Source organism: Castor canadensis, chromosome 16, assembly GCF_047511655.1.
Source record: "Castor canadensis chromosome 16, mCasCan1.hap1v2, whole genome shotgun sequence".
NCBI classification, from domain to species: domain Eukaryota; kingdom Metazoa; phylum Chordata; class Mammalia; order Rodentia; family Castoridae; genus Castor; species Castor canadensis.
The window spans coordinates 11,066,555-11,092,323 of record NC_133401.1 but is presented as its reverse complement, the minus strand read 5'-3'; the positions used below and the strand labels follow the sequence as shown (position 1 = coordinate 11,092,323).

At 41.4% G+C, this 25,769-nt stretch overlaps 1 protein-coding gene and 1 non-coding gene across 2 annotated transcripts in view; one reads left to right on the top strand and one right to left on the bottom strand.

Moving 5' to 3' along the window:
* Positions 1–25,397, top strand: part of LOC109674570 (myomegalin-like) — a 94,071-nt gene extending 68,674 nt beyond the window's left edge. The window contains 12 exon segments of the mRNA XM_074058633.1: positions 303–434; positions 1,099–1,218; positions 2,614–2,800; positions 3,379–3,503; positions 6,274–6,385; positions 6,387–6,511; positions 9,435–9,545; positions 10,062–10,300; positions 11,171–11,314; positions 12,476–12,604; positions 24,995–25,129; positions 25,344–25,397. Of these exon segments, the coding sequence (XP_073914734.1) occupies positions 303–434; positions 1,099–1,218; positions 2,614–2,800; positions 3,379–3,503; positions 6,274–6,385; positions 6,387–6,511; positions 9,435–9,545; positions 10,062–10,300; positions 11,171–11,314; positions 12,476–12,604; positions 24,995–25,129; positions 25,344–25,397 (1,613 nt within the window).
* LOC141418365 (small nucleolar RNA SNORA51) lies at positions 4,926–5,055 on the bottom strand. Its single transcript, XR_012443020.1, has one exon. It is a non-coding gene; the product is annotated as a small nucleolar RNA SNORA51 (small nucleolar RNA).
* Positions 25,398–25,769: the final 372 nt, after the last annotated feature.

Below are 25,769 nucleotides of genomic sequence, written 5' to 3'. Positions count from 1 at the left end.
AGGGTGTAGATAAGCAGACATATGTTGGAATGCAGCTCACTTCTAACAGTGAGACAATTGTGATTTTCAGAAAAAGACTGAGCCTAAAGCAAGATGGTGAGCTGATGTAGTCTGTCAGTAGCATCTCTCCTACAAAGTTCTGTATGTCCCCTGGAAGCCCATGTGAAGAAACTCAGCAGAAGAATGGTGATGTTTAGGGATCATGCTGAGAGGCCACTGACCCAGATTCCCTCCCTGTTCCCCAACCCTCAGTAACTAGTACTCTCTTTCCCACTTCTCTCTGTGTCCTTGGACGACCTCAGGGGCTGATCTGCTGGAAGAGCACCTTGGTGAAATTCGAAACCTGCACCAGCGCCTGGAGGAGTCCATCTGTGTCAATGACTGGTTAAGGGAGCAGCTGCAACACTGTCTCAGCTCCACTGCCCATGGAAGTGGTAAAGGAAGCCCTGGCTCCTTGGGTTTCTGGCTATATTTGAGGAGATTCTGAGAGTTTCATGTTCTTCAAAGCATTGTGGTATGCTCTACCTCACTTGCTCCTTACAGAAGAGAGTAGGGAGGTGGACCAGGTTATTTCTGCTTCATGAACTTATCTGAGCTTAGAGAGTAACTTTCCTCAAGGCAGAAGTAGGCCTAGTCCCCAGAATCTCCTGACTTTTCACCTCATCCTTAATCTGCTTACACAATGCCTGCTGATTCTCTGTGTCCTGTGATCAGCAAGTGGTAGACCGAGGTCTGCAAGGATCCTCCCCCAGCCACTTCACAGAGGTGGGCTTTCTCCTCCCTCTGACCCCCACCAACTGTTATCATTTGGAGGCCATCCTTTCCACATTCACATGGTCACCTTTTCACACAGCAGCAACAGCTAGTTAGGGAGAAAATGCCACTACCACAATTACAGCTATGGCTCGAGAAAGTTGCGTGAAAATAATCCACTGAGAGGAGATGGGTAAAACATGGCATCCAGCCCACTGGGCTTTGGTTGGTCTCAGGCTTTGAGTCCCGGACTTTCTGCAGGATTGGGACAGAAGATTTGGGGGAAATAAAGAATGGGAACCTTACAAAATCATCTGTTACCCAAATGTGTATTTTCTGGGCCAGGATCCAGCTCTCACTTCTGCAGTCAGGGTCTGGAGTCCACGCCTCAGGTCTACAATGAGAACATAGACCTCAAGGAAGAAAACCAGACACTTCAGGCTCAGCTGAATCACATTTTCAGAGGTGGGTGATCAAAAATGACAAACTGTGGTTACTTCTAGGTTTACTTCTTCCCTGGTCACACCAATCACCAATTGGGTAGCAAAGAGAAGGTTAATCTAACAGCTCCCCAGATGCACCAACCCAAGATTTTCATAGCTATTCTTGGTCTATCAAGAGCTCCTTCCTAAAAGGTCCCAACTGTGGCCCTTGGATTTCTAGAATTTGGGGCTGAATGGCTCTAGGAAGTGCATTGCTTTTGTGAAGCTCACCTGCATATATCCAAACTCACTTGCTGGCAGACTGGATGGAATCTGTTCTACCTCCTCCCACTCATGAAGGGAAGGAAAGGATGTGCCTATATTCCCTCTCATATGTACAGTATTTCATACTGTACTGCAGCTCCATGTGGCCCTCCTAGTCCTACCCTGCTATACCTCTGCCTCCTCACCACACCCTCTCACTTGGGCTGCTCTCCTGTCAGTATTCTTTAGACTCCATGTCCAGAGGTGCTGTCAAATGTCCTCCAGAACTTTCCCAATCCTATTTGATGAGAATAACTTCCCATGTGGCCTTGGAGGCAGCTGACTTTAGTTTCAACTGACTTGATCAAATAATGTATGAGCATAACAAATTATTTTTATTTACAAATATTTACTGAATAGCAATTAAAGGCTAAGAATAGTATTGGAAAGAATGAAACCTAAAATGAAGGGATGCTTGTGTTGACAAAAGACATCAAGAGATATTTCTAAATTTGCTACTTAAATGCAAGAAGATTTGAGAGCAAAATTCCCTGCCTGGGGAAGGTAACAAAAGCTAATAGGTAAGAGAGAAGGCAGAGGGATGAAACCACCATTGCATGCTTGGAAAGAATTGAACAGACCTTACATGAGAAAAGCTAGGAAGACATTAAATGAGTACAGTTTGTCAGGCCCAGGTGAATTCTGCCAAGAGAGGACTGCCTGAACCTGGAGCCTTATACTCAATGTCCCTGTTGATCCTCTTTGAGAATTTGTAACTAAGAGAGATGTCGACAGCCTAGAAATAAAAATGTCCCAATTTTCAAAATGATGAGAACAATATATCCTTAAAACCACACATAAGAAATCTTTGATATTGATCTTTGGCAAAAAAAAAAAAGGATTATTGTAGATGGTATGTGAATGCAAGAAAATGGTGAGATTTAGAATATCTATAAGAGTGAAGAAAGTCATTATAAATCAGAGGCTTGGTGCACTACAAAGACTGAGGGGTACCATTCCCCTGCATGTGTGAGCACAGTGAGCCAAACTGTTTGCCTGGAAACCTGGAGCCTTCCTGTCCCTTTTCTGGGTTCCATTTGTCAGGACTGGTATGATGGATTCTCTACTTACTGAGTTTTGGCCTCACACCATAAATACCATGTCTGCCCACAAGGACACTCCCAGAAAACTGAATGTCTGAGGGAGGCTCTGCTCTCCTCTTGATCTTGGCTTCAAGAGCTGGAGAAGGAGCTGGAGCAGCAAAAACTGACTCAGCAGCAGCTGTTGGGAGACTTTCAGGAGAAGCAGCAGGTCTTACACTTCAGGGAGGAGCACCTGTCTCTCCAGGAGAATCACTCCAGGTGAGAGGGAAGAGAATCCATTTTCAGATTTAGAAGAAGGGATGTTGTCCAGACAGGAGTGTCCTCTTGTGGAAACCTCAGTGTCTCCTCTGGTGTTCATGCTTCATGGGTGACATTGAGGAAAGGAAGAAATTCTCTGGGGATGTTTTTTGCACTCCATAGTGGAGAAGTGAAACTCCCTTATGAAGGGCTTCCACATATCAGAGAGTGAAGAGAGAACCTTCCCATGCTTCCAGTTACTTGCTACCATAAACTGGAAGCTGATTCCCCAGCATAGCTTGAGTGGTGCTTGCCCTTCCCACAAGCCCTAGAGAGAGCACTAGGGGCAGGGTGAGGAGGAAGCTGAGGTGTCTGTGTTGCTCCTAGCTGACACAGTCAATGCTAAGACTTGGTGCTGAGTGACTGCACCTGTCCCCAACTTTGCTTTCTCACCTGCAAAGTAAAAGCTATGGTCTTCCTGAGCCCCATTTTGGCATCTGAGGCTATGACTCTGTGAGATGAAGGTTGGCTCACAGCTTATTGCCCTGGTGTGGCCACGTGGTCCTGCAAGCTCAGTAGGCCCTGCCTCTCCCTGGCAAACTGCAGCAGAAGCCAGCCCTCCTGCAGCAACAGTGTGAAGAGAAACAACAGCTCTTCAAGTCCCTGCAGTCGGAACTACAGATCTATGAGGCACTGTATGGAAATCCTAAGCAGGGCCTGAAAGGTATGTATTCCCTCTCCTCTCCTGCATAAACTTCAAGGGTGAGGTGCTAAAGGCATTGGTGAGATCCAGCCTGGGTGCCTTAACAACAGGCCTCAACAATTGAACTTTACCTGCTTCAGTGGACAGAAACAAATTAATCAATGGCTAGATTAAACCATGTTTTTGTTTAAATGCCAAGAATTGTCCTAGTGCAATCATCATTTGAAAACCTCCTAAATATTGTAAATAATATATGATGACTGCCAAGTAATCCATAGAGCAGGCAGCTTACTTCCACCTTAACCTTTTACCCAGTGGGAAACTTAAGAGACTCAAAATATAACAAACAAAAGAAAAAATGCCTTTTAAAATACTACTGATAGCAATTAGATTTCAAGACTGGTTTTAAACATTAGGTACTTTTATTGAGGATTTTTGCTACCTGATGAAATGATAATCTAGTATTTGAGAATCTTGGTATATTTTCCTATTCTTCAGATGGAGAAGTGTATTGAAACATAATATTAATAAGTCACGGCAGGTTGTAACAGAGGGCTGACATCAAGGTAATGAAATTTAGCTAAGAAAAAAAAATAAAATCATGAGCTTGATTCAGAATACCAATGGTTTAAATATAGAATGGGAAGGGCTGGGTTTGAGGGTAGGGGAGTTTGGTAGAAACATTTTTATACAAGGAAGCCTACAGGCAAAGTGTTGCTGAAAAGCCATCTCAACCTGAGAACACAGTAGTGTTCCATATGGTGAGACAATGTCTGACATACAGTTAGATTGTGGGCACCATCTTGAAAATGGACTTTGATATACTAGGAGACACAAGAAGACAGAGACCACAGTGGTGTTTAACCAGAAATTTTAATGACTAAAGAAACTAAAACATCTTGGGCTTTGAAAAATCATGAGTTGATGAGAATTGGCTTCTTTGAAGAACTATCAGGTGAAGAAAAAGAACTGATGTGTTTTCTGTCCCTCCAAATATTGAACAAAGTCCAAGTGGCAGAGGAAAAACCTGAATTTTCTTAAAACTAGATCTAGTTTCCAACTGTGTTTAGTAAACAGAAACTAAATTGGAACTTAAAGTATAGGGTCTCACCAAGCTGTGAGAATGGCTAATATATAAAGCTATGGGGAGTATCAGGTCAGAGAAGAAAGCAGCCTGCTTCTAGGAGAAGCTTGGCAGTGGAGCCGTGAGAAGTCGTGTTAGTAGGAAGGACAATTGTCAGTACATAGAAAGCCTTTACAAGTCAGGCTTAAACTCTACTTTCAAGGGCCAGGATATAGCTCAGTGGTAGAGTGCTTGCCTACCTGCTCAAGGACCTGGATTTGATCCCAACACCAAAAAGAACAAAGTAAAACAAAAAGACAAAAAAATCCATTGTCAAGAAAAATAAGTATATGACGAAACCAGAATTTCACCTCCAAAAACCATGTCTCCCTATTCATAATAAGACTAGGCATAAGACCTGAGCTGAGGTATATACAGCTTGGTTTATTTTGCCTCCTCTTTCTGTACAGTCACTGTAAAAACACAGCCTATGGCAAGTACCAGGTGACTGAAAACAGAATTTTAAGATGTTAAGTCTGGTGGAACATACTAGAGTTGAGAGACATCAGAATCTGGGAAATCTATTAGGTGGGTATAATGATTTTCTAGGTGCAGATAGGAAGGTAAAGGAGAATGGATGATGAATAGATTTTTTTTTAAATCAATAAAAAATAAAAGTTAGCAAGAATTCTAATTTAGGTAAGGAAATAGAGGGAACAGTGTGAAACTTTGGGATTAGTCTCTGAAGCCACATCACCTCGAATCACTCCCGCTTCCCCAATGCTCTCCCTGTTTACAGGTCTTTTAGGATTCATTTCAAATTTGCTGCCACTAGGAGCTTCACAATCCCTTATTTGTAATTCCAAAATACAACAATTAAAACTTTTTTCATATGCCCACTTGGTGACAAAGCCTATCTGAAGTGATAAAAGGATATTCATATCTTTATTTATCTTAGTGAGAATACTCACATAGCTTGTGGCAGATATATCATGTACTGAGTTAAGGGCTGAGGACCAGGTGCATGAGGGCTCAAGTAATGTAAGGTATAGGTGGAATTTGCACCCTATTGCCCTGCTAAAAACAAAAACTAATTTTTCCTTTCAAAACGCATTGGACTTTAAAGATTTCAGGTTAGGTATATATCCTTGTATAAAATTTATCAGGTCTCCTTACCCTAGTATATAAAAATATGTGTGGCAAGGGGAGATAAAAACATGGGGAAGTTGAAAAATTCACTTAATTAGACACCTGGTCTAAGGTGTCTGACCCTCATTCTTACATGTTACCAAAAGTCTTGACACATTCCTCCTTTCCTTTCTGATTTCTGATTTTGGAGTTCTTCAAATGTCCTTCTCCCTCAGACCTTACCTTTCTCTAGTTCAATGCTCACCTTCTGCCTTGGAGGGCCCTGCTGTTTCACTTACAAATCTAAGGTCAATATGGGGATGAAATAATAGGCTTGTTATTATCTGCCAATCAAATGCCATCTAAGTGCATTTGATGGGTAGTTTGAATCTAAGGGAAATTCCAGTCTGAATATGGACCACTTCAGTGGGCCTCGATGCCACACAAGAAAGCTTCCATTTCTATCACAGATATGTTACCCAGGTACCTAAGACTACAGTATGATCCCTGGCAGGAAGGAAAGTCACAGAGCAGTGTCCTCTTAAGTGCTTGAAAATTTTTGGATCGGTGCTACCAGACTCCTCCTCTCTTTTCTTGCAGCTTTCAGCCTGGATGCCTGTCACCAAGTCCCTTTGAGCAGTGACTTGAGTCACCTGGTGACAGAGATTTGAGCTCTGAGAGGGCAGCTGGAACAGAGCATTCAGGTGAACAACTCTACGGCTGCAGCTGGAGCACCAGTTAGATGGTAGTGTTAGCAAAGCTGGCCTCAATCCTTCCTCCATCAGCCAGAACTTCCCAGCTAACATTGACCCTGGAAACACACAATCATTCTTCCAAGGTAGGAAGGAAAAGGAATTAAGGAAGCCCTCAGCTGAGGTGTGTGTGTGTGAGCCTCCAGGGTTCTGCAATGGATAGGCATTCTTGCCTCTCCCATGCTCAATAGGGTCAGGGTGAAATTGGAGAAGCTTTAATATGGCTTCCTGAGTGGGAATGTGGGATGCAGGGCCAGATCTGTCACCAGATTCAGAGTCTGACATTTACAGATTATTTGCTTTGGGCAAAGTACTTAAACTTTGTAAACCTTAGTTTTCTCAACCTGAACATGGGAATAATAAATATATATATATATATATATATATATATATATATATATATATATATAAAACCTTGTATGGTTTTTTGGAACATTAAGTATCAAGTACCTAGAATAATAAGAATTGTTCAACCATTAATAGCTGTGAATTTTAATATCTATCCCTTATATTTGTATAGTGCTTTAACATTTACCAAGTGTTTTCCTTATATAATTTCATTGAGTGGGGAAGGTTTCACTATGTCTGCATTTCACACAAGAAAACTGAGGCACTGAGACAGACAAGTGAGGGTTACAGGATGAGACATAGAACCAGGAATAGGTTAGGAATAGATGCTTCAATGTGCAGTCTATTATCTGTCTCAGTATCACTGCCCTTTCCAGACTTTCTAGTCTGGCTTCCCTTTCCCTCACATGGGGGGAGCTTAGCATGTGGCAAAATGCTTCTGTCCCTAAGGAAACCAGGGATTTGGGGAAAGTATTGGGCAGAGGCATGTTAATTTTGGTGACAGACCTCCACTTTTCCCCTATCCTCTTCTCTCTCTCTCTCTCTCTCTCTCTCTCAATAATATTTTATTAACATACATTACTAGTACAAGGGGGTCTTGTGGTAATTCCATACGTGCCTACAAGTGCACTTTGAATGAGTTCACCACTCTATTAGATCCCCAACAACCCCACATTCTCCCTCCTTTTTAAACAACGTTTGGTGAGTTTCATTATGCTATCTTCATATGTGTATATACAACATACTTGGATCCTCTTCATCCCCAGTATCTCTTTCACCCACTCCCTCCCATTGATCCCCCCAGACAGTTCCCCTTTTATAGTCATGTCCCTATATCATCATCATCACCATCATCATAACTGCCATCATTTTAGGTCTGGTTTCCACATGTGAATGAAGACATGAGATATTTGGCTTTTTGAGCATGGCTTATCTTGCTTAACATGATGATCTCTAGTTCCATCTCTTTTCCTGTAAATGACATAATTTCATTCTTCTTTATGTCTGAATAATATTCTACTGTGTATATATATACCACATTTCCTTCATTCATTGGTTGTTGGGCACATGGGCTGATTCTACAGCTTGGTAATTGTGAATAGTGCTGTGGTAAACATGGGTGTGCAAGTATTCGTCTTGTTTGTTGATTTACATTCCTTTAGATATGTGCCCAAGAATGGTATAGCAGGATCCTAAGGTGGGTCTATTTTTAGTTTTTTGAGGAGCCTCTGTGTTGATTTCCATAGCAGTTTCACTACTTTACAGTCCTACCAGTGGTGTATGTTCTTTCCCCAATGATCCTCCACAGTGTTTGTTATTTTTTTTCTTGTTGATTGCCATACTGACTATGGTGAGATGGAATCTCAGTCTCAGTGTAGTTTTGATTTGCATTTCCTTTACTTGTCTATCTCTTCACATAAGCATATCAATCAGATCTCTCTCTCCCTCCTCAATGGCCAGTCTCAACCTCACTTCCTCTATGTTAATCTTAAGGGTAATAGGACCCCTATCTCCTAGTCTCTGGATACATTCAACCAGATCTTCCTCTTCTGTTTTTCCCTTTGAGGCACCATTAAATTCACCCTCTCCACTCACCTCCAAGGCTGTGTCCTTAATTTTATTCTAATCAGGAACAACTAAGATTTCAAATTGTCATATCTAATACTTTATTTTAATCATTACTTTCTCTTGTTGTGTTGGAAACTCATTTATCAGATGACCTATCTGTCAAGTGAAAGTGACAATCACATGACCTTGTTGTTGTAGCCATTAAATAAGAAATATCTAGGATTGCAAAGCATAGTGCTTGAACACAGGAAGTGCTTAGCATACATTGCTGTCTTGCCTCTCTGGGGCGGTGGTGTTGAGTCCTGCCTCCTCTTCCCCCTAACCAGGCTTTCCCCTCTCACTGGCTCTCTATACCCCAACCAAGATGCCACCCCATGGCTTAGACCCTGCTCCTCCAGCTCTCACACCCAGAGACCTGATCTAGAAAGCAAGCTCTGCACCACAGTTGTCTGAGCAGCACCTTTCTGTCTTTGTAATACCTTCTGATTTCTCCACAGTTGGACTGCTTCCTGATCTCCAATAGGATACCTTTAAGCCACTAAGCCTTCTGCTTCCTATTCTCAGTTGAATTTTTTTTCTAATACTAACCAGCAGAATGCTGACTGGAATGTTGCATTTAATCCCTCATGAACCCATTCATTCTTCAGTGACTTTTGTGTGTGTCCAGGGTAGTGGGGATGAAACCCAGAGCTCAAGCATGTAAGCAGTCAGTCTACCACTGACCTACATCCCCAGCCCTTGCTCAACATTTTAACATATATTCTATATACATTTATGCACACTTATATTTCATTACAAGGCATTGTAGTAGATACCACATACAAAATTTACACTCAAAATTGGATTTATAAAATTATACCTAATAATTTTTTCAATTAGAAGTTGCATTGTCTTTGAGTACTCTTCAGTTAAAGGAATACCTTTTAACTAAGTGATTTGTTGGCTCTTGATTTTCATTGTGGCATCTGGACGCCAATTATGTTAGGTGAGTCAGCTGCCTTAGATCTTGGGCTATGCATGTGTCTTGAGCTTGGTGTGAAGTGTGCTCCAAGGGATCTGAAATTTGTAATTGTCCTTTATCCCTGGATCCAGCTGTTTCCCTTCCCATTCGGGATGTTGGTATGAGTGCCCCAGCTCTGGTCCTCACCACCTCCTCTTGTCCTGCTCCTGCCTCAGACTCTGCCATTGTCACCAGGACAAATGGTAAGTATGGCAACCAAAGCACTCAGAGACAAGAATAGAAAATTAAGAATACAAACAACTTTGATGCCCTATAAATGCATTATCTGAATTTAGAGATTTTTCTAAGTCTGTATGCATCAAAGCCCTACTCATTTTTCCTTTGACTGTTTTTCTTACCATTCTTCTTTCTACACTTTTCTTACTGCTCTGTTTTTGTTTTGGTGCTCTATCATCTCTCTGTTTTTAATGTATTCTCTGTGTCCAGTGGATTTTCTTGTCTGTCTTTTTAACCCAGAAACTTACCATTTATTAATAACACTTGTCCTGAATATTTCACTTGTTGATAAGGATAGAATTTGTCTTCTTTTTGCAAGTTTATCATCATGAAGTGATATAAGGAAGATTATAAACATAAAGTGCTCATAATATCTCTTTGGACTTTACCCACACTGCATTCTTGATGGCTGTCTTTCTTGTTCCTGGCCTCTTCCACTGTCCTTTTGTATTTGAGTGGACTGGGGATGTCATTATGAATAGAGGGGTCCTATTTTGATATGCTTTCCTTTTCAGAGCTGACAAAGAACTCTCCCACGCTGGAGGGTGATGCTACAGATGGCTCCTTTGCAAACAAGCATGGCCGCCATGTCATTGGCCACGCTGATGACTACTGTGCTCTAAGACAGCAGATTGGAAAACGCAAACTGCTGGTCCAAAAGATTCTGTCTCTCATAATAACAGCATGCAACCTCCCAGGCCATGAAGCTCAATACGCAGAGGTAACCATGCTCACAGCCTTCCTCTGACTTTAGTTCGTTCTCCCAATATGATTCTCATGTTCTATATCTTTCAACAGCTGAAGAAGAATCTTCCATTTGCTGTATCCAGGCCCCTTCTTCTCTCTCCTATTTCCACCGTATGTTCTACTCTGCTACAGATAAGGCTGCAGATAAAGTAGTTTCCCTCGGAACCATAGGGGGGCCTGGGAGGTATTGGTACCATAGTCAACAGATATCTGCTAAGTGTCAACATCTCTGTGGCACCTTGCTGAGTGCCCATCAGTAGCTTTTTATCAGCTATAGCCATGTGGGCACTCAGTAAACTGTGGGCAGATTAAAATCAATCCAGTTGGCAGACATTGAGGCTTAGCAACTGTATGGGCCTCGTGTGGCAAGTGTAAGAAGCCTGGCAGCCTTGGACAAGGGAAGCAGTCAGCAAACTTCTCAGAGCTCTTCGCTGTTGCCAGGTGCAGGCATCAGTGGCTGCAGTATCTCAGCCACTGGAGATTTATGGTTCTGCCTCTAAGGAGCCAGCCACCTGAGAGCAAGACACAGGTCCAAGTCAATAAGTACAATAAGGGTACCCAAGCACTGTGTCATCCTCTGGGCTTTCATTACAGGCAAGGAAAGTACAGAGTCCACAGAGAGTATAACACAGGGATGAGTTTTGAAAGCTTTGTAGGGTATCTAGGTGGTAGAGGTATTTCAGGTAACAGAGAAGCCCTTCATCCTGGTCTTCAAAGAAATAAGCCTGGGTTTCATGCAGGGCAATGGTCTGTGCCTCACTTATGAAGTATTCTCAAGGTGCTCAGAGTAAGCTGTGATGTCTCATCTCTAGTCATATCCTTGACCACCTAACCCCTTCCACAGGTGCTGGGCAGCACAGGTGTCCATGAGCTGCAGAGCAGTGCCCCTGACCTGAACCACACCCTAGAGGAGTCAGCATCCCTCCTCACCATGTTCTGGCAAGCAGCCTTGCCAAGCTCCCGAGGTCCTGCACTACTGGGCAAAGCGGTAAGAGAGCATGTCTTCTACTGGTTCAAGCCCAGCAGTGTTGTCCCAGGATGGTTGTCTCCTCAACCTACAGCTTTCCTAATGGTCAGGAGCCACATGGTGACTTGAGATGGATAGGACCATAGGGGAGCATTTGAGGGAAACCTTCTAATCCATGCTGGTTGCTTTCATTGTATCCCTTCTCCCTTGACACCCAGCCTCCAGGATAAGAAATCAAAGAGGAGAAGGAAAGGAAACCGAGAAGCAGAGGCAAAATCAGTGCTAACCCCATAAATGCCCAGTTCCTGAAAATCTTGAAGACTGACTGAGCTGGACACTTCTTCTCCACCCTTCAAGTCCAGCCAGGCCAAAGATTACAACATGTCACCATGAACCAGCAAGCCTCCTTTAGCCACCCAATACATCTTTAAGTTTGCATCTCTGGGCCAGACCTGGGGAAAGTCAGTCTCCACTCAGTGTCCACTGGATCTCAGGCTGGCTCTGATTGGCAAACTTTTGGGTAAGCATATCTCAGGATTTCCTTGATGGGATTCCATCCTCAGCTGAACATTGCTGAGATCTTTTGGGACCCAAATATGCTAATTCCATGGAGGTGCTTTAGCATCTTCATGTAAGCACAGACATTTGTCAATTTGTACCCTGTCCTTCATCCTGCCTTGGCTCCCCAGACATAAAATTCCTGAAGCCCCAAACCTCACCTGTGATGGGAGAATGATAGAAATAATGCAAGATCAAGGGCTGGTGGAGTTTCTCAACGGGTATGGCACCTGTCTAGCAAGTATGAGAGACCCTGAGTTCAAACCCTAGTACTAGAGGACAAAACAAGCATATAAACAAACAAAAAACCAACCAAACAATAACAACAACAAACCCAAGAAACAAGAGGCCTACATAAAGCTCTAGTTTTCTGTGGGAGTTTCATACTGGTCTGCAGCCAAGGTCTCTTTGACACCAGGAGTAAAATCTGTGCTGGTCTGCTTGAAGACTTTCAGGTTCTTAGCGGCCTAATCCTCAGCTGGTGGGTTGGGAGGCTTTAATGGGGGGGACACAGTCCAGAGAGTGAGTGGAGAGAAGATTGTGGAGTTTTGTCTACAAAGAGCCACAAAGCATGGTGTATTCAGCCTTCTGACCATTGTCTGAAAGTCTGCCCCTCTTCCCCAGGGAGAGTCAATGGAAGGGGAACTCTAGGAACTGTGAGCCCAAGTATCCAAACAGGAAAGGGTCCTTCAGAGCACAGCTGAGCACCTGAAGACTGCCAACCAGCAGAAGAGGAGCATGCAGCAATTCACTGTCAGCCAGAACAGGTGCCATAGTGCTGGGAAACCTTAGGAACAGGGGTCTTCCAGACACTTCACTTCACTTGTGTGGCAGATGAACAGTGACCACAGAGGCTCAGGGACATTGGAATAGAGAGACTAATGTGCTGGCCCAAACCCCCTTGTGCTATCAGAAATTGTGGGCTAAACCTTTAATATTAGACTTTAAACTTGGCCAGAGCAGTTGAGCCTTTTTCTAGAAAGGTCCCTCCATTGTAACCTGAGAGAAAGTTGAGCCCTGAGGGACATGGGTTGGGCTGTGATTGACCTCATCCTCATTTTTTCTAATTCCCTTTGTTTCTCCTCTGATGACTCCTTTCTTTCCTGAGCCTCTTTCTTTCCCGAGCCTCTTTAGCACAACACTCACCAGATTGCCTCTGTGCAGCCTTATTCCTGTCCCCACAAATGTACCAGTGTGCAAGCTTCCCTCCTACTTCCCTTAACCTTGGCTCTAACTGCAGCCTGTTGCTGGCAGTTTGAGTGGCTTTGGCTGGTCCTTGGTCTCTGTGAGCTAGCTGCCCCCAAATATGTAAAGGTGAAATTAGACTAAGAAGATCTATGAGACCCCTTACCATAACTGGGCCAGAACCTAACCAGGGGACTCACACAAAGGGCCTCTCCTTCCTAGAGCAAGCTGTTTCCATATGTGCATGTTTACTGCTCAGCACTTCTCTTGGAAGATGGAAAAGGACTTCTCTTTTCTGCTTTAGACTACCTGACATGGAGCATGAATTGGTCACTGAATGGGGAGTGTGCTGTAGCTGAGCAGCAGGAGTCCTGGTGCACAGGGATGCTTTTCTCTCAGTTGGGGCTTCTTTGTCTACTCTAGACCCAGCACATCCATAGCTCATTTTCCTAACCAGTTTTCCTACATTCCTGGCTTCTAGCATGCTTCTCTCTGGCCTCAGGCTGCAGCAACAGGTCTGACAACTCTGAATAGCTTTGTCTTCTTTTTGCCTGCAGGTGAAATCCTTAAGGGCTCTGCTGTGAACTCCAGCCTTGTGACCCTTGCCTTCCAGGATCCACACAAGAAATGAAGCCAGAGGTCCTTAAAACAACAGGAAGACTGGGCCTGCCCACCTCTTGCACAGCTCCCTATCTGCTGAGGTGCATCTGGCCCACCACTCCAATGTGCTGGAGGTCCAGAAGAAGGGATTAGAGATGTGTCTTGGTGGGTCAGGCAGAAAGGCAGGATGACTTCCTTCCAGTGATGGAATACCATTAGCCAAAGTTCTCTGGGCCTAGGACTAAGAAAAACACATGTGGATTGCACAGAAAACCTTGTGACACTGCTTTAAACAGCCTCTGTGGCTTGGCACCTGCCAAAGCCCACTTTTTGACTCAGCAGCTGTCCTTAAATGGTCAACTCAGGGGAAATAGGGCTCTGCCTTCTATAAGTGGGGATGTGGTCCCCATGCTGAAGCTCCTTGGGCACTTGTAGAAGCACACTACTGAGCAGCAGTTCCCTGCTGGACAGTGTCAGGGGCTCAGCGAGCAGCACTCCTGGATCTCCACCTGACCTAAGCCAACCCATGTGATGCATGTGGTGACTTGCTGATGCCCTCTTATGCTTAGCCAAGCAGATTCTGTTTCTTTTCTTATGCAATGTCCAAATTGTACTGACCCTCCTCCCCAAATACACTGTGCCATTTTGTCATCCTTACTTCCCTCAGGGAAACTGGAGACTGATGGCCAGACCACGCTTACTGAAAGTGTAGCATACAGGAGTTCTGTGCTCATGTTCCAGTGACGTGGCAAGGTCCAGGGTTGTACTGCAGCTTGGTCTGTGTCTTCACAGTGCTTATAGGATGTGGGAATTTGTGTACAAAATGTATGATATAGATTTATATATGTTGCTGTAACCTTATGTTGAAGGCCAGCTTGTGGACAGGGTGGGTGAGAGGAAACAAAAGTCTGTTTGGTGGCAATTAAAACAAAATGTATACAAAGAAATCATTTTTCCTTATCTCCTTTGTTTCCCATTCTGTACCAGTCCCCAGAACCAGGAAAAAGGAACTGTCATTAAGAAACTCACAGGCTAATCCTTAAAGTCTAAATTTGAAAGATTACGTGTTCACCTCTTTGTCATTTTGTAAACATCTCATGTCTAAAATATGAAGGAGTGTTTTCTAAACATGGGATGCCTTGGAACTGGCCATGAAGATTGTAGGAACTAGCTCTGGGGCTATGACTCAAGAGTGTTATTCAGCATGGGGTCCAAGAAGCTGCACTTTTTATATAAGTCCCCCAGGTGGCAGGTGACAGACAGCAGTTTAAAGCACATTCTCTATATCACTGAAGCAAAACAAAAGATTTTTTTTAGAACCTTCCATCGAAAAAGTGCATAAGTCATTCCGTAAATATTGAAATAAAAATCTTAAACTATTCCTTGAGAAAATTCCTTTCTAGAATTAAAATTAAGCTACCACTCCAAATTATTTCCTAGAAATAGTTAAAATGAAACCATGACAGCTAGAACAAAAAACTGAATTGCTAGCACAACCACCACCAACACTGCTGCAGTAACAAAGGACCTTCAAGAGACTCCTGCCTTGGAAAGATAGGAGATGACTGAAACAGTTAGTGCTTTTATGGTCACATGGATAAGTGTTTGCATGGGTTCCTTTGTCTTTTAAAACAGAAAGTCACTGGCAGAATTAGTTGAATGGAGGAAAAAATTAGCAGAATATTATCATTTAAAGGCAAAGTAGCAAAAAGCCAAGGCACGGTGTCACACACATGTAATCTAGTGTTAATGGCCCTGGTTCAGTGTGTGATCAGAAGATCCTGGTTTTTGTGCTCCAAATGGAAAAATCCAAGAAGAGCACGTGGTTACTTTATTTAGAAAAGAGGAGTCACTTGTTCTGCCAGGTGAGGAAAGGGAAAAAGAAGCAGAGGGCACAGTTGGCACAGGTAGAATCCACTGACAGAGAGAGTGTGCTTTTCTTTTTCAGTTACTTTTAAAATCTGCTTTACCCCTTGGGAGGGCAGGCCCAGAATGTTCCCACCCAATAATGAACTGAATGGGGAGGGGCATGGGTAGTTCCCAGCTAGGTGAGGGTGGTTTGGCCCATCATCAGGCAAGCTACACGATCCCCAAACTTTTCCTATTTCTAGCCTGCCTCACCAGTACTTGGGAATATGACTTGGGAAAATTGCAAGTTCCAAGGCAGCTGGGCTACACAGTGAGACCCTGTCTCAAAAAGAAACATAAAAAAGGATGAAGAATCAAACTGGAGAGCCACTTGCCCTGTGGTTATTGCAGTATGCCAGCAAATACTCCTTCATCTCTGTGCTACCAGGGTGGGTTGGCCCTGGTAAGATAATCCAGTGGCCAAAGGATGACTCAAATATGGATCCTAAGTAGGTTATTTTACTCATTGGCAATGTTCGTGACAACAACAATATGTTATAGTCACAAGTTACTTTTGGAGAAAGGTTTTTAAAGTAACTGCATTTGACCCATTGTGAATGTTGAAAACAGTTCTGTCCCTTATAAAAATGGATAGGAAAATATCTTTGAGAGGCAATTCTCTGTTTTATTTAACTTTTTTATAAATTATATTCTTTCCCTGTAGGTAACAGAAACACAGTTCATTCTTAAAACAAAACAAAGCAAAAAACTCTGTGTGATAACCAGCATATTCTAATTTGCTATAATTCAAATAAGATCTGTGTTGAGTTCTGTGAGGAGAACTGTATAGAAGTGCTAGAAAGGAAGAAAGGACAGATTCTGAATGTATCACTTACATGTAAAATACATAAAAATATCTCTTTGCCTGCTAGCTTAGGAGCTTCAGAATTTACCCAGTGTTTATCATATTGCTCAGATTTTATTACTGCTACAGTGAATGAACTAGGCACTTGGATTTTCTTTTGTTGCTGCAACAAATTTTCATAAACTTCATGGTTTAAAAGAACACAATTCATTATTTTACAGGTCTGTGGGTTATGACCACAACATGGGTCTCACCAGCCTAAAATCAAAGTGTCAGTAGGGCTGCCTGCCCTTCAGGAGGCTCTCAGGCAAACTCTTCTTCCTTTCCTTTTCCATCTTTTAGAAGAGTAGTGAGTGAGCTATGTCAGAAGCACAGACAGACACATTTGCATCTTTCCACAATGTCAGAATTTATGGAATAACAATTCATACACTATATCAATTTAATTGGCCTAATTCACCAAGTACTACTGATTTCACTTGGTGGTCATAGCCTTTGACAGTCACAGGTTCCTTTATTCCAATATTAATTACTAATATTAACTCTCAGATCACATATTACACTTTATACAATAAAGTGAATAGCTAAGAAAGGGTTAAAAGGGTTAAAATGGCTGTTGGATTCAAAGGGGCCTTAGCTGAAGGCAAGAACAGAGAGGTAACACAGAAGCACAGGCTGCAGGTAGTTACATAAGATATAAACATAAAGATCCCAGTCACAGAACTGTTCTGGCTATCAAACCACATTGCTAGTTCAAGGACCAAAGATGGTTCCTTTCTTACTGGGGACCATAACATTTCAAGTGGGACATGTTCAGCAGAGAGCTCAGACTCATCTGAAGACTAGGGGATAGACTCAGGAGTTTGGTGCATATTAATCCAGTGGATCCTAGGATGCATGGCACTGGATGGTCAGATGAGAGTTTGGTGGGTGCTGCTGTGCCCCAGTGTTAGGTGGCCCTCTTTTATATAATCCAGGTGAGGGGATTGCATCATTTGTTGGTAGGTTGACTCAATAACTCATGGGCCTGGTTTTTCTGATATGGTTTTAATACACCAATGTGTCTATATGTTCCTGATTTAATATGATAAATCCATAGGTAGTAATATTTTATGTTTATGGTTTGTGCTGGATAGCTAATGATTATTTGCTTGCAAAATCATTCTGCCTCAACATTTGCACTCAAAATGGAACAAATTGCTATTTTATAAAATGCTGTCATTCAGAGAAAGGCACAACCTGCTGCTATTCTATACAATATTGACTTCAAACTCTACTACAGACCAATAATAACAAAAAATTGCATGGTACTGGCACAAAACATACATGTAGATCAATGGAATAGAATAGAAGATCCAGAAGTAAGTCCACACAGCTACAGCATTCTAATGCTCTACAAAGATGCCAAAAATATACAGTGGAAAAAAGCTTGCTTAATAAGTGGTATTGCGAAAAGTGGATGTCCATCTTCACCCTGTACATAAACCACCTGTTAATGAATAAAAAACTTTAATATATAACCTGAAACTTTGTATTTCCTACAATAAAACATAGGGAAAACACTTCTGGATGTAGGTACAAGCAATGACTTTCTGAATAGGTCTCCAACAGCTTAAGAAATAATAGCAATTATTGACAGGTTGGCAGTGTGGCTCAAGTGGAAAAGCACCTGTCTAGCAAGTGCAAGGTCCAGTACTATGGAAAAAGAAAGAAAGACAAAGAAAAAAAGAGAAAATCAAAGTTAGCAAGGTTTCACAAATGAGATTGCATCAAGTTAAAAGGCTTCTTCACAGCAAAGGGAACAATTACTGGAGTGAAAGAGAAAGTTACAGAATGGAGAAAATCTTTGCCAGTTTTTCATCCATCAGGGGATTAACACCCAGAATATGCAAAGAAGTCAATCAAATACTCAAATGTCAACCCAATAAATAAATGGCAAGTGAACTGAATATACACTTTTCAAATGAAGTAATACAAATGGCCAAAAAATACACAAAAATGTTCAAAATATTTAGCCATCTGAGAAACGCAAATGAAAACTACATTGACATTGCATCTCACTTCAGTCAGGGTGGCTACCACTAAGAAAATAAAAACCACCAAATATTCGTGAGTATGTTGGGAAAAAGGGACCCTTACACGGAGCTGGCACAAATGCAAATTAGTGCAGCCTCTATGGAAATCAGGACAGAGTCTCCTCATGAAAAGTAAAAATAGGGACTGGTGTAGTGGCTCAAGTAGTAGACTCCTTGCTTAGAAACCATGAAGTCCTCAGTTCAAACCCCAGTACTGCCAAAAAAAATTATATATATATATGTATATATAACTTCCATACCACTCCTGAGTATATACCTGAAGGTACCAAAGTCAGCATACAATACAATAGAGATGCCTGCATTCACATGTTTATCACTGAAGTGTTTACAATAGCCAGGTTAAGGTATCAGTCTAGTTATCCATCAACAAATGCATTAAAATACATTTGGCTTGCACCTGTAATCCCAACTACTCAGGAGTCAGAGATAAGGAGGATCCCAGTTTGAGGCCAGCCCAGGCAAAAAGTTAGTGACACCCCATATCTCAGCAAAACAAGCCAGGTGTAATCCCTGCTATGTGGGAGGATAAATAGGAGGCTAGTGGTTCATGACCCATCAGGGCAAAATCAAGAGACCCTATCTGAAAAGTAGCCTAAAGCAGAAAGGGCAGGAAATGTGGTTCAAGGTGTAAAGCCCCTGCCTAGCAAGCTTGGGGCCATAAGTTCAAACCCCAGTACCACCAGAAAATGAAGAAAAGAAAATGTGGTTTATTTATACAATGTTTTTATTTTTTGTGCTGGGATCTGAAATGAGGGCCTGTGCCTTGAGCCACTCCTCCAGCTCTTTTTTATAATGTTTATTTTTTTGAGATAAGTTCTCGCAAACTATTTTCTGGGTCTGCTGTGAACTGCGTTCCTCCTGATCTCTGCCTCCTGAGTAGCTAGGATTATGGGTGTGAGCCACCAGCACCTGGCTCACAATGGGGTTTTATTCAGCCATAATGAGTAATGATTTTATGCCATTTGCAAGACAGTGGATGGAAAGGAGATCATCATGTTAAATGACTTGAACCTGTCACACAAAGATGACTTTTCCATGTTTTCTTGCATTTCTGGAGTCTAGGGAAGAAAAGGGACATGAAAATAGAAGAGGGACTATTGTGGACGTGGGTGGGGAAAAAGGGTAAGGGATGTGAAAGGGGAATAAAGGGGGTGAATATGATCAAAGTACATGGTATACATGCATGGAAATTTCACAATGAAATCACTAACTTTTTACAAATAAAAAAAATTTTAGTGCTGGGGGCATGGCTCAAGGGTTAAAGTGTCTGCTTAGCAAGTGCAGGGCTCTATTTCAAACCCCAGTACTGTCAAAAAATTGTTTAAAGAATTGCTGTAATACAATTGTGATAATCCTTCCCAAAACATACTCATTTAGGAAAATATACTCATGTGATTAAAAATGCAATACAATGTCTGGACTTTTCTTTAAATAATTTTTACAAAGGAAAGTATATAGAGATTATATTAAAAGAATTCAACTGAGGTGATAAACGATGAACCTGGCCAATGAACACAGGGGTTTGTATTATGTGATTCTGTCTACTTTTGAGTACCATTGAAACTCTGCATTTTAAGAAGTGCATGCAGGGAGAGTACTGGTCCCCATAGGATAATAGCAGCTGAATCTCTCAACATGTATTTTAAATTTGTAGGATTTAGTACAGATTAAAATACCCCTCTAACTTTGTCCCCAAACTTCCAGGGACCAGACAACACCATGGACCTCAAATGATTTTATCAAGGCCTGGGAGCCACTTAACAGAAAAGGTGCAGCATAGAGTATGCAAATAGAGGGCAGCAGGAAAGTTCTCATGGCAGATCATAGAAAGACTTGTCCCCAGAGGGTGAGTGTGGACACTCAGAACACATCAGAAAAGTGTTTGGTTAGAACACTTGCCACTGGGGAATTGGAAGGAAGGGGCTCTTTAAGGAAGAGCATTCAACCTTGGAAAGTCAGAATTGCTGAGGAAAGGGGAAAACCTTAACGGAGGAAGCATGTACTGGAGACTTGTGGTGAAAAGAAAGAATGAAACAGCTGGTAAAAATTTAAGGCCCTGTAGAACAAAACTGAAAACCAGAACCTGAATATGTAACAAGCTTACCTCAATAAGCATTGCAATATTTTCTAAATACTCAAGCACCATCTGTCCTCTAAGCTACCCAAATACAACAGTAGAAAAGGAGTATTAAGCATGCAAAACTCAGAGCCTCCTGACTCCACCCTGAGCTCTGCCAAGCATGAATTCCACCCAAGTGGTGATGCAGACACTACATTTTAGTGAGCAGCAGTAGTTTTAATTTTGATCTAAAAAAAGCAAAAACAAAAACAAAACACTGTTGACAAGGTGAGAGAAATAGTTTGGGTTGAAATAACTATAATTGGCAGGCACTGTGGGTAGAAATGAAAAAAGCAAATAATGTCATCAGTTCCCCAGTTGAAGTAGAAAGCTATCATGTAAAACTTATACACAAAATGTTAGATGTTTGTCCAGCAAAGAATGCTGAAGACATCAAAAATTTTCTTAGGCTAATGCTAAAACAAACTGTATAATGCTTCCTAAATGCCAAACAACACACATTCACACACCATGGAGGAAGAACTACAGTAAATACCATCTACTACGTGTGGTAAAAATAATCTAAATGATATTGGAGAGTTTAGAATATAAATAGGAAAATAAAAATATTTGTGCTAATTTATATCCTTACCCACAAATCCATCATAGTAATAAAAATTATAACATTGAACTTAAAAAAAATGAGTCCACAGTGATTGACGTCAATGATTTAATTATTCTGGTTAATATTAACTTTGGATTAAAACTAAAATTCATTAAAAAATGGAATTTTTACAAATGCCAGCAAAAGCAAATATATGTGAAGAACTGAATTATCGCATTCCTAGGGTGCAAACATGAATGTTAAAATTTTATGTAAAACACAAACCAGGGTGTGAACAAGGTAGAATAATGGACAGTAATATTTTAAAGAAAGAACATTGGAGAATAGGACATTTATACATTTTCAAAGCATCACTTCCCATATTGTTTAATAGTTTAAGAGAAAATACTGTGTCAGTTCCAGAATAGAAAAAGTAGATGCCTTCATCCCCAAGTGACAGTCCTAGCACTGACACAAGAGTGGTGGAAAAACCGGAAGGTGTTGGCCTGCAGATGGGCTGTGACAGGAAGCATATGGCATTAGATGTACATTGTTCTAAGCTAAAAGTTTAGGCTGAATTTAATCCTAAGGAAATTGTCAGACTGAAGAATGTGGGCCCTGACACCAGACAACTGACCTGTCCTCTACAGACAGGCCAGGGTCACAACAGCCTCTGACAACAAAAAGGTGAAAAGAGGTTTTTAATTCAAAGAAGAATAAAAAATTCATCTTTGTAATCTTTTTCAACCAAAATATCTCTTCTCCTTTTTGTTATCTTATTTGTGTTGACCTTGAGTGAAGAAGACAAGTCAGTTGTCCTGTTCAGTGATCTGTATTCTTCACATGTCTCATAATTTCCTGTGCTAAAATTCAGGCTAAACATCTTCAATAAAATCACCACAATGTTAATACTGCCTTTTTCTAGCACTTTCCATCTCAAAATGGGGTCCAGTTTGATATGATGTCTTCTTCCAGCTATTCCTGCTCTTGATTTTCTGCAGAGTGGGAACTGTGAGGAGTGGCATTTTAAGGTCTTTCAGTAGTGTCTATGTCTAGTTTTTGATGTCAGGTACTAATCACAATTAGAAACTGAGTTACTTATTTCCCCAATAAAACTGGCCTTCTGGAGTGAAAATTGTCAAGAGCCTTTCATGATTATGAAATCCAATGACCATGAAGTCTCTCTTCAGCATTCTGTTTCATCTTTAACTTCAATTGATTTTTATAGTTCTTCAATGGAAATGGTACTTCCTGTGATGCAGTTTTGTTCAAATCAACAATACATCTTTTAGTTCCAGCAACACTTGGTATCTGAGAGAGGGAGAAAGGAATCAAGTGAGGGTCTTGGTCACAGCATGTGTATAGTTGCCATTGGAGGTATTATTGCTCAGTGGTGACAGAGGGCAGGGGCCACCTGAGTTCCTATATGAGAATCAGCCATATTGTTGAGACTCAGGCTGGCTGAAAGAGAAGGTATACAATGAGGTATAGGAGATCCTCCTGAACTTTCAGTCCAGTTTGTGGTGTAGGATTCAGGGCCCCTTCCTTGTCCTACCCAGAAACTAGTGATTATCAGCCACTTTCCTCTTTGTCCTGATCAAAAGACAGGCTTTTTCCACTTTTAGGTGCTGTATGTTTTGAGCACTTATGATGCACAGAAACAGACTGCTGTGGGAGAGAGAAACATACTTCTTATGAATCCATAAAGGTAAGAGTGGGTGGACAATTGTCAGAGCCCTAGGTCAGACAGCCAGCATGTCTCAAGCAGTACCCAAGTCCAGTCCCATCTTTTACTAAAGAGTAGACAGTAATGCATGGGGGCCAATCTGTAGCTGAAGCCACATGACTTCTTGACAATCCTGGAGCAGACCCTTTCCATGAACTTTGAGGAAGAGCAAGGAAGGCACCAAGTGATGGGCACAACAGGCACCTTGGATTTTGGATGGCCTTGGCTAGATGGGCATCCTACTCTACAGAACTTCAAAGTGTTTTTCCAAAGCATTTCAGGAAAGACAGGAGAAAGGGTTCACTCAAAATGGAAAGGCAGAAGAGAGAGCAGTGAATTCAAGCAGAGCTCAACTCTTTCTGTAATTTCTTGAAGGCAATTCCACACAGGTCACACCATAAAGCATTTCTAGTAATATTCTCAATAGCTAGACCCATATATCACTAAAGCAAAACTGACTGCACTGTGTTTTACTATATTCTAACTTCTTTGTATTTTTCTTATCCTAAAGTGCTCCTTTAGAAAAGATTCCTTTTTAGTATTTTATGGCAGTCAAGACTGGCATAGAAGTGTAAATATACAACAGTTTCCTTAGTTTTACTTTCTATTTCCTTCAAAGGAAAGAGATTTTGTTTTATGTTCTCATTAGAGGACTGGGAAGTTAATATGGTGGAGTGTAAACTGAAGTTTTTATTTTTAATGGAAAATAAAATACTAAAGTTCATTATGAGTAATTGGAGGAGGTGGGGTTTGTTTTGTATGCATAGTTTCAGTGTGGTTATTCTTATTTAATCTGGTATTCAAAGCAGTTGGTGCACATGATTTTCAAGTGTGAAGCTACAGGTCTCATGTATCCATCTGCATGTTTTTTTGTGATGTTCAAACAGTCTTTTGAGAGGGGAATAGAGGTTCCATTAATGGCTAGTGGATGCTAGGATTTTCTATGGACCAAGCCACACATTTGTGACAATTCCATGTTGACCACCTGAGAATATCATAAACAATGCTCCTCATTTTATGCCATGTGCCAGAATCACCTGGGATCTTTTTAAAACACCAATGCCCCAAACACATCCCAGACTATTTAAGTGAGACTCTCAGGTCTGAGGTCACTCTCTCTCAGGTGTGTGTTCAAGAAATTCACCTGTCCAAGTGCTCATTTCATGGCAACATGATCTGGAGGTAGGGAGTGGACCCAGGGATTCCATCACTCTAATTTCACATCCCCATTTCATGGTTGGTTCCTATCCAACTGGCTTTATGGATTTTACTCTTCCTTTTGACAGTTTTAGGTAGATTACACTCTTGTCAATTGCACTGGCCTAATGCAAACTCCTCCTATATTTTCAGCAATCATATTGGGTCTTATTACTGACCCTGGACTCACTTTCCATAATATTAGTTAAATATGAGGCTCTCATATTCTCAGACACCCAAATTTAATGGTGTTAAATGTAGAAAATGAAATAATAAGTAGAGAACAGAGTGCCCAAGCAGCTCATGATCTGTGCAGCATTAAAGTACTGCCCTTGGCGTCTACTTTTGTATGAATGCCCCTTTCCCGAGCCATTTAATATTCTCCAAGTAGTGTCAAGTCCATGAGATACAAATAATGAGTCCTGGAAAACACATGTATGTTAGTAAAGGGCTGCACACATGGTGCTGAAGACAACACTGATGCCAGGCCACTACATGTCTCCCACATAAAGCTCAGTTTGCAATTCAGTTTTTGTCATTGGGGCTCCGTGACTTTAATTTGAATCCTTTTATTTGCATGTCCAATTTAACAATAATTAGAGTTTGCCTTGGTGGTTCCCTATTCTTTTTGTGGAATAAAAATTCACACATGCCAAATTCAATTTATCAATGGTTTCATATCTAGATCACAAAATTCTTGAATATTTAACAATGAAGTCTTGGAAGCCTGCACAAAACAACTCCAGCATACCATGATAACATCTCTGTTTACAAAAGACTAGACTCAGTGTGCTGCCATGGTACAGGAGAACTGCACAAGTGATTTAAACTGGATGTGCTTCCAGTGTAAAGAGGCAGTGGAGCTGAGAAAGCTGGAAAGAGAAGGCAAAAAGTCAAGACAGTGTGGGGTTTCTCGGAAATTGCATGTACTTAACAGCCTAAAAGATGCTCTTCATACAATAGGATGACAACTGTTCAGGCTTCTCTGTGGCATTTACAATATCAGGACAGCAGCAGTCAGGAGAAAAAGAATTCAGAGTGCAAACAGCAGATGAAGTTGGGGAGGCCTGGCTGGATAACAGCTCATGGAAATTTGAGGTAAGAAGAGAGGTTACATCATCTGTTGGATAGAACAAACCTTGAAGTGGAAACATAGTAACAAGAATGAACTCCAACCCTACATAGAGAGTGATAAGGAGTAACTGCATCCAGAGCCATGGGAGTGATTACCTATGTATGCTGGGTAGGGGAATTTGCATGCTATTCTATACTGGTTGAACAGTACTTTTCTTTTGATAATCTTCTCTTTCAGGACATTTGTGGCATCAGTGAGACCATATTGAAACCCATCTGTGTTGTCAACTGATCCTTTGGGAGCATCACCACCCTGCTTGGTAGAGTTCTTCATTTCAAAGGAAGCATTCACATTCACCTCTAAAATAAAACCACAGCCAAATGATCCATTGTTATCACTAATTTATTGGTATAGAAAGTGGTCATCAGCAAAGAATGTAGGCTCAGCCATGAATGTTAAAGGAGGAAGTGAAGTTTATAGACCCTCTGATATTGTCATTTTTGTTGATTCTTACCTAATAAGATTTCCAGGAGAAAAAGATACTTCCAATGTGAAAATATGCAAGAAAAACATAATTGGTAAAACATTGCTCAAAAATTTAAGGCCAAAACATGGAAATTATAGTGCCTATAGGCTGTGCTTTTGGGACAGAAGAGAGTATAA